At 38.8% G+C, this 17,251-nt stretch overlaps 1 protein-coding gene across 3 annotated transcripts; it reads right to left on the bottom strand.

Annotated features, from left to right (window-relative positions):
• Positions 1-3,821: 3,821 nt before the first annotated feature.
• Positions 3,822-14,549, bottom strand: pdpr (pyruvate dehydrogenase phosphatase regulatory subunit). 3 transcript variants are annotated; one of them, XM_046864948.1, is made up of 19 exons: positions 14,272-14,549; positions 12,732-13,011; positions 12,190-12,323; positions 12,012-12,093; positions 11,611-11,774; positions 11,371-11,492; positions 10,367-10,484; positions 10,058-10,207; positions 9,668-9,860; positions 9,461-9,585; positions 9,076-9,231; positions 8,391-8,524; positions 8,142-8,290; positions 7,520-7,632; positions 7,335-7,429; positions 7,165-7,254; positions 6,902-7,084; positions 6,109-6,509; positions 3,822-5,891 (listed from the first exon to the last, which is right to left on the bottom strand). In XM_046864948.1, exons 2-19 carry the CDS (start codon positions 12,998-13,000, stop codon positions 5,876-5,878), a joined length of 2,694 nt encoding a protein of 897 aa, XP_046720904.1. In that variant the 5' UTR covers positions 13,001-13,011; positions 14,272-14,549; the 3' UTR covers positions 3,822-5,875. The 3 variants fall into 3 exon arrangements, with proteins under 3 accessions (XP_046720904.1, XP_046720903.1, XP_046720905.1); XM_046864947.1 differs by having other exon boundaries at positions 6,113-6,509; XM_046864949.1 differs by having other exon boundaries at positions 3,822-6,509.
• Positions 14,550-17,251: the final 2,702 nt, after the last annotated feature.

Raw genomic sequence — 17,251 nt, 5'->3', positions numbered from 1 at the left:
AGACCAGGCACACAGAGCTCTGCTTTACTTCACTCAAAGAGCTGCTGTGTTCCTGCAGTTTTGCGCGTGTTTGTGTAACAGCGTTTGTAAAAACAGTGTTGCTCTGAGGGATATTTCCATAAATCTGAGCTGTGTGTGGTGTCCGTGAGGGTCATTGAAAATGTGTGTGTGTGTGTGTGTGTGTGTGTGTGTGTGTGTGTGTGTGTGTGTGTGTGTGTGTGTTGACATGACGAAGAGGTTTTAGTTTTGACTCAAACTATTAGTCTGTGTATGAAGGTAAAGAATGTTTGTAACCCCTCATGAACCCGAAACTAGTTTGGAAACGTAATAGGAAAAAAATGTGAGCTAACGTGAGGTCGTTAACGTGTGGTCGTTAACGTGAGGTCGTTAACGTGAGGTCATCATGTGTTGTATGATCATTATATTTTCAGCACATTGGGACAAATCTTTTAGTTTTATGATGTGACGATCTGTCTTCTCCATAACGAAGGAGAGAAAGGAGACACGAACAAAAGTGTGTGAGACAGAAATATGGAGACAGAGGTGGAGAAGAAACAGAGAGAAGTGGGAGAGAAAAAGAGATTAGATAGATAGATAGATGATAGATAGATAGATAGATAGATAGATAGATAGATAGATAGATAGATAGATAGATAGATAGATAGATAGATAGATAGAGTGTGAGACAGAGACATGGAAGAAAAAAAGCGCAAGAATTATAGAAAGATATAAAGAAAGAGAGAAGACAAATAGAGACAGAAAAAGACAGTGTGTAAGTCTTTTAAAGAGAGACAGCAAGAGAGAATAATAAAAAAAGACAGAGGTACAATGAGAAACTGAGAGAGAAGAGGGAGAGACAAACAATGGTAGAGGAAAAAAGGGAGCCAGACAGAGAGAGAGAGAGAGAGAGAGAGAGAGAGAGATTAAAAATTAGCAATGAAATAAAAAGATAAAAAACTAAAATTTGATGCCATATATATATATATATATATATATATATATATATATATATATATATATATATACAAAAAACTGGTGTATTTGTTGTGATTTCTTTTCCCTCCATCTTCCCTTGATCTCTCTCTTTATTCATTTACCCCTCTCTTATCACCCCACTGCCCCTCTCTAAACCTGTCTATCTGCTTCGCTGAGAGAGACGGAGGGAGAAGAAAGCGTCTCTGCAGCACACCTGCCCCGTCCCACTAACCTGCTCCTGATAGTAATCCGACACCAAGATTCCCACAGCATGATGGGAAACCTGGCACACACCGGCTTCCTCCCTCAGCACGCCTCTGACCTCCACAGCCACCCGCGACGTGATCCGATCAGAGCCGGATCAGATTTAAGGTGAGACTCATCACACTGTAGCTCTGCCGGAAATCCTCACTGTGGCAGGACAGGAACGGGGGGGAAAGTGCATGTGAAGATGTGGAGATACCAAAAGGTCTAAAGAGGAAACAATGAACACGGCACAGAGAGACGAAGTAGAAGCAGGAAAAGTCTTAGCATTCGAATTTGGACTGTTTTTAACACTGGTATAACTCATCCTGAGGCTTTTCTTTATTGCTTTTAAGTCTATCTATGATATAAACAAGTGATAATGTAGAAAACGAAGGCCGTTGAACAAGTAGTCTTGAGAATTTGATTTCCGATCTGAGAAACGCTCCAAAGCAACTGAGAAAAACTGTAATATCAACAGCATCAATAATTCTCTGTTCTGATTGGTCAGAAGGTTTTAATTGCAATTCAGATTTACAGTTTTTTTCTCAGTTGCTTTTGAGCAGATCGGAAATTGAATTTTGTTAAATGCTTGTTCAACCTCCACCTCATTTCGTCAAATTTGCTCATCATAAAAACATTTCTTGTTGCTTTGATCAAATTGCGAACGCTTTTGTACATTAATTTAACTGATTTTGTACAAGTGTCTGCTGTTTCCTACATTATCAGTTGTTTATGTTCATGTTGATTAAAATATATTATACTGCTTTCACCTGAATAGTTTTAACCCCCAAAACATCTCAGCATCAGTTCATTGTATACGTCATTGAAAAAATTCTATTTAGCTTTTTTGGTAAATGTGATGAATTGATGAATTGTACAGATGAATCTTGAACGTCACTAACGAAGGCGAGTGAACGGCATCAGATCGACCAATGATTAACAAGTTCTCTAAAACAGGTCAAAGGTGAATCTTGTGAACCTTCATTTAAAATGGCAAACAAGTGACTTTGTTAGATAGTGTGTAATGTTTTGCAAAAAGTGTGAGGCTGAAAAATGGGCTTATTGTTGTGCATATCTGGGCTGAGGTTTTTATCCTTGAGTGTAAGATTTCATTAACTGTGTTATTCTTGATTTTAGTGTGTAAGCATTTGTGAAAAACTGTAAACACGTGCATGTTGAGTTTCAATCATTTTAGGCGGATTTACACTGCCCCCTACAGGAAGAATCAAGACAACACATATCAAACTAAATACAAATAAAATGCAGATCTCAAGAATTATAGGTTTTTTTAAAAGTGTGTGGGGTTTAAGATACACAATATATGCAAAAGATAGGTGGGGACCAACACAATATTAGGCCGGTGTCCATAAAGTTATGCCTGATCGGTGTGTGTGTGTGTACAAGTATGTATATATACACATATACACACTGATTTGCTGCACAAACAGTGCTGAAGCACCGAGCATCAACAGCATGAACTTCTTCAGCAGTTTGAGCTACAGGAGCTCGTCTGTTGGATCAGATCAAACTAAACAGCCTTCGCTCCTCACGTGCATCAATGATCCTCGGCCGCCCACGACCCTGTCGCCGGGTTCACCACTGTTCCTTCCTTGGAGCACTTTTTTATAGACACTGACCACTGCAGAATCTCTGCAAATCTTTACACTCACCCATTTTTCCTGCTTCTAACACGTCAACTTTGAGAACAAAATGTTCACTTGCTGCCTAATACATAAATCCACCCACTAACAAATGCCATAATGACAAGATCATCAGTGTTCTTCACTTCACAGCTCATAATGTTATAATGTCAATGTTATACCTGATATATAAATATATAAAAGAGAAAAAAAACACACATCTTTAAAGTTTTTTGTAATGGTATAATGTTTTATCTTTTCTTTCCCCTCCTAGTTCCCAAACACCTCAGGAGGTGAGCCTGTAGTTAAGGCTTTGTGAAGGTCCTCTGTATCACCAAGCTGCCACTCTTAGGGCCATTGAGTTCCAGGGGTGCTGTATCATGGTTGACCTTGCGCCCTGACCCCAGCTTCCCAAAACAGACCTGTTGTATAACCTCGATTTGTATATCGTAGCTTTAAATCCCTAATAATTTTATTTCCAGTTAAACACCAGATCATTGATTTGTTTGTTCATTGATTTATTATACAGATACAATACAACTGTACAGTATAGTATAAATATATGAAATATGCTGAACAGCCTTAACGTGTCTCTGTTTAGAAAGACAAAAGGACAAATAGTTGAATATAAAATGGACTTTACAGCAGCCGGATAACAAAAACGGGACGTGTCTGAGACTGTGGCGAATCCCCACACGTTTTATTTCTTTACAGCTCAGTTTACCAAATACTTTGAAAATATAGAATCATGAACAGGTTACATCATACAATGATGTATCACAAAACAACGCCACCACATCCTGGGTGTGTTTACTGACTGTCATGAGCAAAAGATTGCACCCCCCGAAGGGTGTGGGTGGTGTTTACAATTGTTTATGGTAAAAAAAAATAAAATAAATAACTTTACAAAATGTTAAAAATGAAATCGGACCGCAATCTAACCACAAAACAGCCTGCAAGTTTATTAAAGATGATTTATTTTGTATTCAAAAACAGAGATTGTCTAGAAGATTCATATATGCATTCCGGAACGTCCCATTCCACATTCAGTTTCCATTTACTGTTATAAAAAGCTCCATTTTTCTGGGAAGATGTTCCACTAAATTTTGGAGTGTGCTTGTGAAGATCTGTGCGAGATTGATTCAGCCATCGGTGTGTTAGTAAGATGGTAGGAGATCTTCCGTTCCAAATAATGCTAATCTTCATGGAGCAGGTTTTGTGCACACGTCATGCTGGAACAGGTTCAAGTTCAAGTGAAGGGAAAATTTCATGCTGCCACATTAAGAGACGTCCTATGCAGTTGTTCCTACAACTTTGTGGGAAGGAAACACAAATGGCTGAAAAAGTCGGTGTCCCAATACTTTTGTCCAAATAGTGTATCATTTTTGTGCGCTATGAAAACTAATAGCAACAAATAGCATTCTTTACCATGTCACAAGGGGGTACAAACTTTTGCACTCAACAATATCACCAAATCTGAGGTCATGTATTAAATATCACAAATGTTAAAATGGGAAACAAACACACACTCGAGATAGGAGACTTATAAAATGATGCAAAAATGGTTTCAGTGATATCAGAAATTTTCTACCATTTAAAAACCAAATGTAAGAAAAAGACAACAAAAATGTATATCTATATTTAAATTCTTGACAGTGCCATGTTGTCATTCATGTACAAACCTATCACTTGTGTAGAATCAGTCACACACCAACACATACTGTACACACACATATACACACACATGTATGTGTATATAATTTATACACACACACACCCCAACACATACTGTACACACACACACGCATGTATGTGTATATAATTTACACATATACACACACACAGAGAGAGAGAGAGAGAGAGAGAGAGAGAGACGTTACTGAAGTGGCTCTTCAATGTAAAAATGTAGGAGTTAAATTTGGAAATAAAAAGACAAAACCCATAGAAGAAAAGAAGAAAAGAAAAAAAAAAAAAAAAAACGCACGATAAAATCCAGACCTTGATGCACGTATACGACCGAGATTCTCCTCAGTCCTTCACATGAACAGAACGACCCTCACTGCGCAACAAAACCATTACACCATTCAATACAAAAACCACTTCAGACATCACAGTGCTTCAGTCCCTAGTAGGAGCTCTACGATGCATTATAACGCATTATATACAGTATAGGGTTGCAAAATCTAAAAAATGATCAAGACAGGAAAATTTCCATGGGAATTAACGGGAATTTACTAAATTATACCATATAAACAGGGAAGTTAAATGTAGTGTAATTTTGGTAAAAAAAAAAAAAAAGAAAAGAAAAAATTTAATGTGATAAATCCAACCTTTATATTCATCAATCACATGCGCACATCGACTGCAATGCATGTGCGCTAACGACCAAACCAAATGTTTATATTCCTTTTCACATGATACAGTGTATATACATTTCCGCAAATTTTCTAATCAATTTTCTGTAAATTGTTTCCAACTTGGAATATTTTCCAAAATCCCCATATAAAAGTTCCCATAGAAATTTTCCGCCCCTTTTGTAACCCTAAATTTATTAAATAATACAATATTAATATTAATGTGAAGTGCATGGAGCAGGCATGGGGATTAGCTACGAACGCATGATATACAGTAAATACACTAGTCTTCGTTCCATCGGCGTGCAGGATCTATATATAAAAATAAATCTTTATTCGATATGATTTTAAAATGAGATCATGTGCACCACTACAAACCCCCTCACACTCCGAATACAACTGTTTAAAAAAAGAAATATAATGTAAACGAAAAAAAAATGTGAACAATAATTTGCTGTACCGAAACAGAAGAACGTCTCCTTTACCAGAGAAAGTAAAGACCTGGTCAGATCGCAGGACGGATTATTAAAAAAACATTTTTTTTGTTCATCACGTGGTTTAACCAGGGACATGAATTAGAGCTCAAACAGAGGTTATATTACATTCTTATAAAATACGACAGATCAGATTCTCAATCCGGTCCTCGGACCACCAGCTGGTTCACCTCCAGTCACACCTGAGCAGGGAGAGAAGATTGTGCAATGTAAATTGATGTGTTTTAGAGATCGAAAGCTGGCGTTCCAAAGGACAGGATTGAAACATGAATTCTACAGCACATATGAAGGTGTGTATTGCACTTAGGAAGCAGGAAGGGAGGGGGGAACCAAAAGAAAAAATTTAAAAATAAATAAAAGACAATGCTGAGGTCGATTTCTTCCTCTTTAATCCCTTACTTGCCCTGAAAGTTGCTAAGCCCCATGTCGTCTTTGCGGCGTTTCTGCTGGGCGAACAGCGAGCTGAAGGGGTAAAGCTTGGCCTTGGCGGGGTACCGGTGTCCGGCGATGTCCACTTCATACTCGCCGCGGTTGATGAAATCGGGAGTGACGATGTTGGTGCTGCCTTGAGCGCCTGGCGAGGTGACGAAACCCAGACACACGTGGCGCTCCAGCGTGTAGCTGTAGGCGCTGCTAGTGGTCACGCCCACCAGCTCTCCGTTACGGTAAATGGCTTCGCCCCACCACGGCCACAGGTCCAGCTCGGCGTCGTGATCTTCAAGGACCAGCATGATGAAGCGTCGCGTCAGTCCTTCCTGACGCTGCCGCAGCAGAGCCTCCCTGCCCAGGAAATCCGTGTCCTGGAGTGAAACGAAAAAAAGATTGGGTGTGGCCTTAATTAGTAATTAATATTATTTAGCAATTAGCCTTAAGTAATGAATTAATTAACTGTAAAGACAGACATTCATTTACTCCGCTTTGAAGCTGTTCTTTGATTATTTATATAAAGAATTTTTATAATTGTATATATATATATATATATATATATATATATATATATATATATATATATATATATATATAAATTCTTGACAGTGCCATGTTGTCATTTATGTACAAACCACGTTTTTAGTTCACAGCATCATGGAAATGCCTTCAAATATTGTGATATGAATTATTTGGTCATATCGCCCGTTCCCCAATCTTTTTGCATTAAAAGAAATAAGAGAAAGATGTTTCCTGTAGCACGAACCTTGTCGAATTTGACACGAAACTCGCGACCGCATTCGAGAGGCGTCGTGAACGAGTCCAGATCCTGCCCCCAGAAGGCGAAGAACTTTTCGATGCGCAGGCTGCGCAGGGCGTAGTATCCTGCGTTCCGGATGCCGTACTTCTGCCCCACCGACACCACCTCGTTATACACATGCAGTGCGTACTGCAAAAAAAAAACCACATTCGGATATTAATCCAGTGCATGGAGTCGGTGTCGATGCAGGATATTTAATATCGCCTTACCTCTATAGGGATGTAGAGCATGAAGCCTGGCTCTCCTGTATGAGTCATACTCATTACTCGGATTCCATTAGCGTAGCCCACACTCATTTCCTGTAACAAACACAGAAAATAAATAAATAATAAAATAAAATGAATTAAAAATTGATGAGACCTGAGCGAGACACATTTACCTTACAAAACAGTGAGGGGAAATGCTCCGGAGTCATCGAGACGTAAGAGAGCTCAGACAACACGTCTGTTGCCCGAGGACCAATCAGATTAAGCGCTGAAAGGTGCAATAAATGAAATGTCATCACTCTATCATTTAGCACATGATTAAAAGTGAATAAAGTCTATTAAGCATCTGGTGATTTACCGGTGTATTTCCAGCTAACGTCCTCTAGATGGAGCTGTGGGTCAGCCGGCATATGCTTCTTAATCCAAGACCAACAATGGACCTGCTGATCTGTCGGTGAGATGATGAAGAAACTACGAAAAGACATGTTTAATCATTATAGATAATAAACAGGTTTGTGGACAACTGACTGTTACACCCATTTGTGCTTGGTCCCAAAACTATTGATTCAAATTGGAGGTATAAAAACTGCTGAGAAGGTCTTTGTAATGCAGTTTGATAGTGGTTTTTACCGATACAACCAGCTAGATTAGATCGTATTTACCGATAACTTATTAATCATCCTAATTTTTAGGAGTCAGCTGCCTATGTAAGTTCTTAAGATACAATACCACACTCAGCAAAATTGTCTAATTATAGTTAAAAAAAAGCCACAAAATATTTGTTTGTCTATATCAAACACTCCTAATGAGAAACCTTCCCAGAAAATAGAGCTTATTAGCAGAATTTATGTATTAAATCCCTCACTATGTCTGTACAATTCAACCCTCAGCTTCTCCAATCAAAAAGTCCTAGTTGTTAGAATTTTCCATTCAGTTAGTATACATTTTTCCGTGTGCTCCGTTTCTTCCTCCTGACGAACCTGTTCTTGCTCAGGCGTACCACGCTGCAGTCATTCTCGTAGCCCCCTTTCTCGTTCAGCATGCCTGTGTGCACGATGTGTCCTACTGGAACATCCAGATCATTAGAACACAGCCACTGGAGCAGCTCCATGGCCTGGTCGCCGGATGACTAGAGGTCAGGAAACACAAGGGGAAACATCAGTGGGTCGATGATGCAGTTGCACAGAAAGAATTTTTTTTATTTAAATATAAATAAATAAATAACTCACTGTGAGCTCAAACTTGGTGAAGGAGGACATGTCAATGACACACGCGGCCTCCTTACAGCACTTCACTTCCGCACCAACGATATCAAACCAGTCGGGCTTGTAGAAGGTTTTACTCTGATCCAAGGCCAGCAAATCTGAATTAAAGGCAAAATGTCTATGCAAAATCTGAAGCACATGCAAGAAATGTTGTAAGGCGACTCTACATTATATGAACGAAAGTCTGTGGGCACCTGACCATGCAATTTGTATGTGCTTTTTAAACATCCCAGTAATAACCTCCACTCTTCTGGGAAAACGTTCCACTAGATTTTGGAGAGTGTTTGTGGAGATTTGTGAGATTCATTAAGACTAAGGATGTCAGTAAAAGTCAGGTGTTGATGTACGGTGCAGGTTCATTCCTCCGCATCCATAGACGTCAAATACAATTGCGTGCCTCTGACTGTGCAAACAGTTTGTGAAAGAATTGTTAAAAAATGGCTAAAAAACCAAAACCAAAAATAAGCCAGGTGTCCCAACACTTTTGTGCATACAGTGTAGCTTCAAAAACAATGCGTCTACATAAAAGCATGCACTGTCCGAAAGCTGCAGAAAAGAACGAAAACTCGAATCCCTTTTCCAATCATAAAGTCTGAGAGGAAACTTTTACTTGGTGTAAAAAGATCACAAACTTGTAATAGCCTCTCACCCTTTCCTGGAGGAACGAAGTATTTTGCCCGCTCAAAGCCATGCTTCTCCATCCAGCGAGCCCCCTGCGTGTCTAGACGATCATAAAGGGGGCTGGTGCGCAACTGTCTGCCCGTCTGGAAGTCCCATCTTGGCACTTTCAGCTCATAGAGCAGGGCTTAAGCAAAATGAGGGGGAAATAGACAGAGAAAACTGTAACCCACAGAGGTGTGGAAGTATTTTTCACATTTCAGAGAAAAAAGTGGCCAATTATTTTCTTACACCATTTCTCAAAGCTGCTCCAGCGTAGACGCAACCCGGAAAAACTATCGGTATGGATTTTTTTTACAAAAGCGAAAGTTCCAGCAATCAACTATTGACCTCTAATTATAAATACTACTACTTACGCATGACCTCCATCACACGATGGCGTAGAAACGTACGGCTGCTCTGCAGATTACCGAAGCGTTTGATATCCAGAGACCACACATTGGCGCTCGGATAACCGTAAGTCATCCATTCTGCCAAATATCTGAGCACAAGAAAAGCACACTTTCAACAGACATAGAAAAAAAATTAAGGAGTAGAATTTTACAGTGTAGCTTCTTGCTTACTTGCCAGCTCCTCCTGCAAAAGACAGACCCGAGGAGTTCATGCCTGCCAGGACAAAGTAGCCGTGCACCCCCGGAGTCTCGCCCATGAGACAGCGCATGTCTGGGGTGAAGGACTCGGGGCAGTTAACCAGCTGATGGATCTCGCATGAATCCAGGCTCGGCATTCTCCTCAGCAGGGCGCTCAACATGGGTTCTGCAAGACAACAGGATTTAATAATGATTATACAGGCATTAAAAAGCTTCAGTGTGACTGCGAAGGTGCTTTAGAATATATTAGTCGGTTTCTTCAGCTGAAAATCAAGCACCTTTGGTTCGTTTATTTGGATAAAACACTAGAACTGCTCTAAAGGAACCTAAAACATATCAAACATCTCACAATGCTAAACTCACCAAAGTGATCCCAGTCCTCCTGCATGTTTTGGATCTCCAGCTGATTACGACCCTCAGTGAAGATGGGTTTGGGGTTCTTCTCGAAGCCTCCTGCCAGAATGCCACCCTGACAGCTCCGTACATAGATCCTCCCATCCATATCCATCACCACTGCACAGATTCACATTCAAGCACGTTCAGTTCAACCTCCTGATCAGCCCAGTCATTTTTACTCACATTCTTTATTCAATGTAGAATCTAAAATGTTCAGATTAAATAAGAATAATGTTGTTAGTTAGATAATTAGAGTGTATGTGTGTGGTGTTTTACCAGGTGTTGTGGGTTGCAGAGGTTCCTGTAGAGGTTTGGTGAGGAGATAGAAGTGCTCACAGCCATGCAGAGGCACAGACACCTTTACTTCACTGCTCTGGCCCAGTTCATACGCCCACTGCAGGAACACCAAACACGGCAAAACGCAATATTAAGCTGTACTTAATAACTAGTCTTATCAATTTCACTGGATGTACAATATTCTTTTATTTAAATAATAAAAATAAAAGATGCAACAGTTCGGTTCCTATCTGAGAGGAAGCTCCTTTTTTGGTGACTGGAACTAAAAGTTTGCACTTGTATCACCATGGTTTCATTTTGAACATCTTTATTAACATATGCATTCAATATTTTGTAATATTATTAACATGTATTTAACACTATTACTTATTAATACTATTAAAATCACAAAAAATGGGTAAATATCAGCATGTTGGTTTAAAATTATTTTGCAGATACCGATAGCCAGGTTGGATCAGACTTGCCGATAACCGAATAATCAAATGACAATTTTTAAAATGGATACTGGATTAAAAAAAAAAAAAAAAAAAAAACACTCTTTGAAAAATAACTCAATGTATTACTTCACAAAAATAAAATAAAAAAATAGTACTAAATCATGAAAGTGTGCTAAAAATATCTTCTGTAAATATGAATATATGAATAAATAAATAAAAAATAAAACAGTTACATCCAAAATAAAATAAAAAAAAACTTCAAATGAACAGAATGTGGCATCAGTGATTCGCCTCTAGAGGCCGCTCTCGTGCTATATAATGCATTCTGGAAAAAACTATCAATATGGATTATAGTTCCAGTTATCAACTATTAATGCTGATTGACAAAAACAATTAATTGGTCGACCTCTAATACTTTCCCCTTTAATTTTTTCCAATTAAAGTGCACAAAAGTATTTGTCCATTAGGCACCGTCATTCAAAAATATTTTAATTGAAGAGTTTCTATATTACATTGTCCCAACTTTTTGGAACTAAAACGACTCACCTGTCCTGCACAGTTGACAAAGTACTCGCACTCAATGGAGCCTCGGTCCGTCTCCACCGCTTTGACGTGACCCTTTTCAACAAGAACTTGGTTCACACTGGTTCGTTCGTGGATCTGGACTCCTGAAATAAAATTAGAACGGCATGTTTAAGAAATAAAAAGTCGCTTGAACTCTTTTTTTTTTTTTTTTTTTTTTAATGTAACAGTGAGGTTTAGAGACAAAAGCGTCACGTATCGTACCGTGCCTTGCTGCTGCCACGGCCAGGGCATGATTGACGTCTGGAGAAGACACGACGGCGTCTCCAGGCAAGTGTAGAGCTCCCACCAGGTCGTGAATGTTCACCATTGGGTGAAGCTTGGAAACGTCTTTGGGTTTGATGATGTTACAGGTTATACCCAAGACACTAAAAAAAGTAACCGAACAAACGATATAACAATCGAAGAAAATTTTATGCTAAGAATAAACCATTTTTATTGACGTTTTCTCATTTGCCTCCCAAAAAATAAAAAAAGACCTTGATGTCATTTGTGAAGTGAAATCAACCATAGTATTTCTTTCGCTTTCTGTATCCAAACCACAAATGACTCAAAAGTACTGATTTTTTTTTTTCTCCTACCTGAACTATGGCACAGAAACTTACTTAAGCCTGGACGCCAGACGCTTCAGCGACAGGAAACGGTCCTGATTCTGAGCCAAACAGAGCGATCCCGTCCGGGAAAAAGCTTTAAAACATGCACACAAAACCTCATCACAACCCCATCGCCTGTATTTATTACAGAAAGGTGTGTCTTTCACACGCTCGTGAACGTTACACGCACCCGTTTTAACGCCGGTCTCCTGCTCCAAGCGCTCGTACAGGGCGTTCGAATAGTCTGCCATCTGGCTTTCAATAAAAATGGGTTTGGCGACACTTACTATCCCTGCACACAGCCGAGTCGTGCCAGCTCCGAGTCTACAACGCAAAACAAACAGCCGTCACACCAGCTTCCTTGTTTATGGAAATTGCAAAGCAGCCTTAAGGAAATCTGGAATGATCTGTATGAACCCGAGTGTTCACAACACATTTCCAGATCCTACTTATTTGAGTGAATTGTTGACTCTAATGCTCGCTCAATATAACAGAAAAGGGAAGATTTAATTCATGAAAAGAAGCTGGAACACAAACAAACCTGGGTAAAACTAAATGGAAATGGAGGGAAAGAAGATAAAATGGAATAATATGAAAGAAAGACAAATAATAAAACAAAGAGTGAATACATGTGCTAATAAAAATACTCAAATAATACAGATTAGACTAGAACTAAGAACTATATAATACTGCAGTTGGAACCAAAACCCTTTGCCCAAGCACCACATTCACCTCCCCTGCTCCAAAAGCACGATCTCCGTCCAGCCTAACTTGGCCAGATGATAGGCGACCGACGTTCCCACGATTCCGCCGCCACAGATAACGACACGGGCCTGGCCGGGCAGAGGTGCGACCTGGGCGTCCGGAGCCGTGCTGAAAAACTGGACCGAGCTCCACAGGCCATTGTAGACCGCACGGGTTCTACAGCATCGTGAGTGGGAGAGGAGCCGGGGGAGCAGGGCTGGAGACAGAGCTCGAAAGCTCGACACACAGCCACGCATGGCACCTACACCTGTAATAAAACAACACACACGGTTACAGGCAACATCATTGTTTCTGGCAACCTAAATATAGGGTTGTGATGTCTGAAAAGAGTGCAAAAACGCTTAATCAAGTCAGATTAAATCAATTTATGGCTATTTTTTATGTTTTAGAAAACACCACTCTAAATTATTCTTTACACACTCTCTCAGCATACGGACAGCTCGTTTCCCTAAACATTCAGCTGAAACACTCCGCCGTGCCTCTCGGAAAACTCGGCAAAGTTGGAAATGACGTTCTTGTGATCCAGTTCATCCCAGAGCAGCTTGATTTATGTGCAGTCACCGGGCAGGCCGTTCCCTGATAGATATCACTCCAGACGACTGTCTTCTTTCTATATACAGAGCTCGGATGTACGCTTCGGCTCGTCGTCTAGCTGTATGGTGGTCGTTTCCAGTGATGGATTTGCATTACTTTGAAGTACGGAATGGTTGCCATGTTGGTTCCTTTCACCTCAAATAACTCTCCAACCTTCTCTGCTACAAAACAACCATTAATCTTCCACCTCCATGTTTAACTGTGGGGGTGAGAAGGTCTGCCAACATCATCTTTTCTTTTCTCCGTCTTACAGAAGTTCTATTGTTACAGGTGACAAATAAAAAATTGGACTCATTTGTCCAAAGAGCCTCCTTCAGTTCCATCATTGTCTGTTTTGTTTGTTTTTTGCATAGAAACAAACAGAGCACGGATGCGTCTCAAAAAAACTAAAAGTGTTTACATGCAACTATAAAATAAACCAAAACAATTTAGATTTTCTTTTTACAGGAAATTCATTAATCGATTTATAAAATATATTTAGTTTATGATATCTTGATTTTATCTTTAATGCCATTCCTTATTATTTTATTCGAAAGTTATTCGGTTTATAACTTTGCACTTTGGGTTAGAAATTTGGGGAAATATTTTTAGGAACTGTTGTCAATAGTTAGCCTGCTAGCTCACAGAGGTCGAGCGAAACAAATTCCAAATACATGGTTAGCATGTAAGCTAAGCAAGGTCATATTTTCTTTTTAAAAAATGTTTAGCACTTCCATTTAAAAAAAAAAAAGTCCAATATAAAAATTAATCAATGATTAGCCAAACTAGCTTTACCGCTAACCAACGCTAATGCGTATAGGAGTTGGCTAGTGCTAGCATTCTAATGCTAACATGCTAGCCAGCTAGCAACCATAGGAATAAATCCAATGTTGTTCAATGCAGGTTGCTTTCTAGGAGCAGTAGAAGTGCTTACCTGGTTTGGCAACTCGAAATGAGTAATTTTCTATCCGTTTAGTGTTACTTCTGATCTCAAATCTTATTATTTATTCCTGGACGATGAGCAAAAGCTGAGACTTTTACCACCTTGGTTAGTTTTGCTCCTTGGGGTTACATATCTACAGGTATCTGTCCTGCATGCATGCTTTGCCCTGCTGCAGAATAAAGTCATTAATAATGGACTTGAAATCTTTTTCTCTCCAAACTGTTTGCAGATTCTTCAACGCCCCTGTTCAAGCATTCAACCAATCTCATAGGTGCCCTAAGTAGTGCTTACTAGCAAGGGGAGAGCTTTTTAAAGCTGTATGCACAATGCAAATAAAAAAGCATTAGGTTCATGAGAAGGTGTTGGTTCACTTTTCCATACCAGAAGCTCAGACTCAGGTTCCAGCTACACGGTTTATATTCATCATAGGCTTCTGGTGCTTGTATGGACTAATAAGAACATGTTGTTCAGGAGATAAAAACGTCTAATCGAGGTCGAACCGTTTCATTTCACTGTTGAGGAAGGAGTCTCCAGTCTCAGCACCATCGGAAGAGTTTTCCACTTTAGTTTTCCACCTCATGTTTTGCAAGTTCTCAAATGTTATTGCTTTATTAAATCCTAAGGGAAGGTATAATCTTTCGAGGGTGACACTTACTTATATTTCTCATAATAACACTTCCCTATTAATATCTATAACGTTTGCATTCTACATAATACACATATCTCAACTTGTCATCATACTGCGGTCTGAACACAGGATCAGCTATGGTGCAGTGCCTCTTGGAGCCGTGAGCTTTCAATGCCTTGATCAAGGGCTGAATGGTGGCATCTTGGCAGTGCTGGGGCTTGAATCCTCAATCTTATGATCAATAACCCACAGCCTTAACCGCTGACCTGCAAACGTGTTAGTCATTCATATTTTATATAGAAAAATTAAGGATGAATGAACAGTTTTATTGAATGCAAAATGTAATTCTGTCGTATAAAATTAATGAAACAAATCAGCATATGCTGAAAAATACTCAAGTTATTAAAAAAGAAAGACTGGTAAGAAAAAAACTATACACCAACCAGCCACAACCACATTAAAACCACTGACCATTGAAGCAAGTAAAACTAATTATCTTGTTATCCAGGCATCTGTCAAGGGATGGGAGATATGAAGCAGCAGAATACACATAGGTAAAAACTATTCATTTGAGATGTTATTCTGGTTCCTGGGTACGAGTGCTTGGACCCCAAAATTGCTATTACTGATTACAGTGCAATTCTACACTCAAAACCTTGATTCGTGTTTTTTAAGATGCTGTTTTGCTCATCATGGTGATTGTGATTGTCTGAGTGATTGCCTGAGATATTTTTAGCCCATTTATATACATATATATGATCATAGGTTTCCTCTTGGATGTTCAATTGTTCAATGTAAAGAGGTGAAATAAATGCTCATGACAAACAAATGCATGCTTTTTTGCCTGTTTCTGCTACCAAATTATTGTCTGTTTGGATGATTAGGAGGTTTACAGGTGTTCCTAATAAAGTGGTGCCGAGCATACTGTATATCACATATAGAAAAAAATTTGAATAGAGATAATATCAAACTATATCATTACCATTATAGTCAGAGTAGGCTGTGTATGATATTCCACTATTTCTGGGCCCTTGAGCAAGACCCTTAACCCAATGGTTGCCCAGTTAGATGAATGAAATAGTCACTACATTTGTAAAAGCTGAGAGCATGCTGTGATTAGTTCCTGCCTGTAGGGGGAGCTCAATGTCTATTAATTAAAAAAATTAAAAGAAAGAAATCTGGAATAAATTGAGTCTAAATGGAAATAAATATTTTTTTGAAATCATTCCAATTCTATCCAGTATAGCAGGAGGTGGGATTTATTGATAGACCAATATGGAATTATGACCTTTTGTTATCTGTATTTACTGTAAATGCATATTGTCATTGTTTTTTCCCAAGTGATTAGTTATTTTCCATAATCACACTTATTTATATTTCTCGTAATCACACTTACCTTTCAGTGTCATGACTGTTTGAATACCACAAAAAAACATCGATATTGAATTGTATAAATGTCCTGAAGAATTGCAATTTAAAATGCTCAAGAATTTTTGGCAATAAACTTTTGATAATATGTTGATTTTCAAAAAAAAAAAAAAGAAAAGAAAAAAAAAAAGTTTTTAGTGATGATTTTGGATCGAATGGTTTATTCTCCTGTCACCTGATATTGATTTCTTGCATTTTCTGATTTATAAAATAAGTTAAGGCAGCCATTTGATTTCCTTTTACTCACTTACAATAAAAAAATAAAAATAAAACATGCATCCGTAAAAAAATGGATTGCACCACGAAACATCATAGCCATTCCAAAAATATATTTCTTCTTCATTCTGGCTCTGTAAATGCTAGTTATCTGTTGGAGGCATGCCTTGGCCTTTAAATGTCATTGATTTTTTTTTTGCCCTTAACAAGCCCTCACTCCAGTCAGTATGAACTCGTGAGTCACAAACCACAGCAGGGAGGCTAATTAACTAAACTTTAAGCCTTGGGCAGAAATGATCGCATCTCTAAGGTGGCTATTCGGGTCAGTATAGACTTTATTTAACAATATCAGGTGCAGAAAGAAAAACACTTGTGATCTCATTGAGATAAAAGAATATGGGTCTCTTAAAAAATACAACAGAAGAGGAAGAAGTGTCCACATTTAGAGTGCCTGTCAAAAGTTTCTTTCTATGCAGAGATCTGGGTAAACGGCAAAAACACTCAAGAAACAGAATAACTTGCATAAGACCAAAAACAGGAGAGAAGATATTAGCAGACTGCCTCACCCCCTTAGTTAAACATAATGTTGGAAACTTTTATGGTTTGTGGTTGTTCTGGAGCAGGGAAAGTTGAAGAATTATTCCATAACGTGAAAGGAATACTGAACCAATATGGCTACCATTCCCTACTTCAACACCA

The sequence above is a fragment of the Silurus meridionalis genome, chromosome 13 (genome assembly GCF_014805685.1).
Source record: "Silurus meridionalis isolate SWU-2019-XX chromosome 13, ASM1480568v1, whole genome shotgun sequence".
NCBI classification, from domain to species: Eukaryota; Metazoa; Chordata; class Actinopteri; order Siluriformes; family Siluridae; genus Silurus; species Silurus meridionalis.
The sequence above is the reverse complement of the archived record's forward strand: the minus strand, read 5'-3'. Positions and strand labels throughout refer to the sequence as shown.

What these genes read in the sequence shown, in the direction of transcription:
- pdpr (XM_046864947.1), bottom strand. Translation starts at nt 13,000, where the DNA reads ATGCGTGGCTGTGTGTCGAGCTTTCGAGCTCTGTCTCCAGCCCTGCTC. An exon ending in GGAGGACTGGGATCACTTTG is followed by an intron (nt 9,861 to 10,057) that starts GTGAGTTTAGCA and finishes GTTGTCTTGCAG; the next exon opens with AACCCATGTTGAGCGCCCTG. An exon ending in TCACCAAGTTTGAGCTCACA is followed by an intron (nt 8,291 to 8,390) that starts GTGAGTTATTTA and finishes CCTGACCTCTAG; the next exon opens with TCATCCGGCGACCAGGCCAT.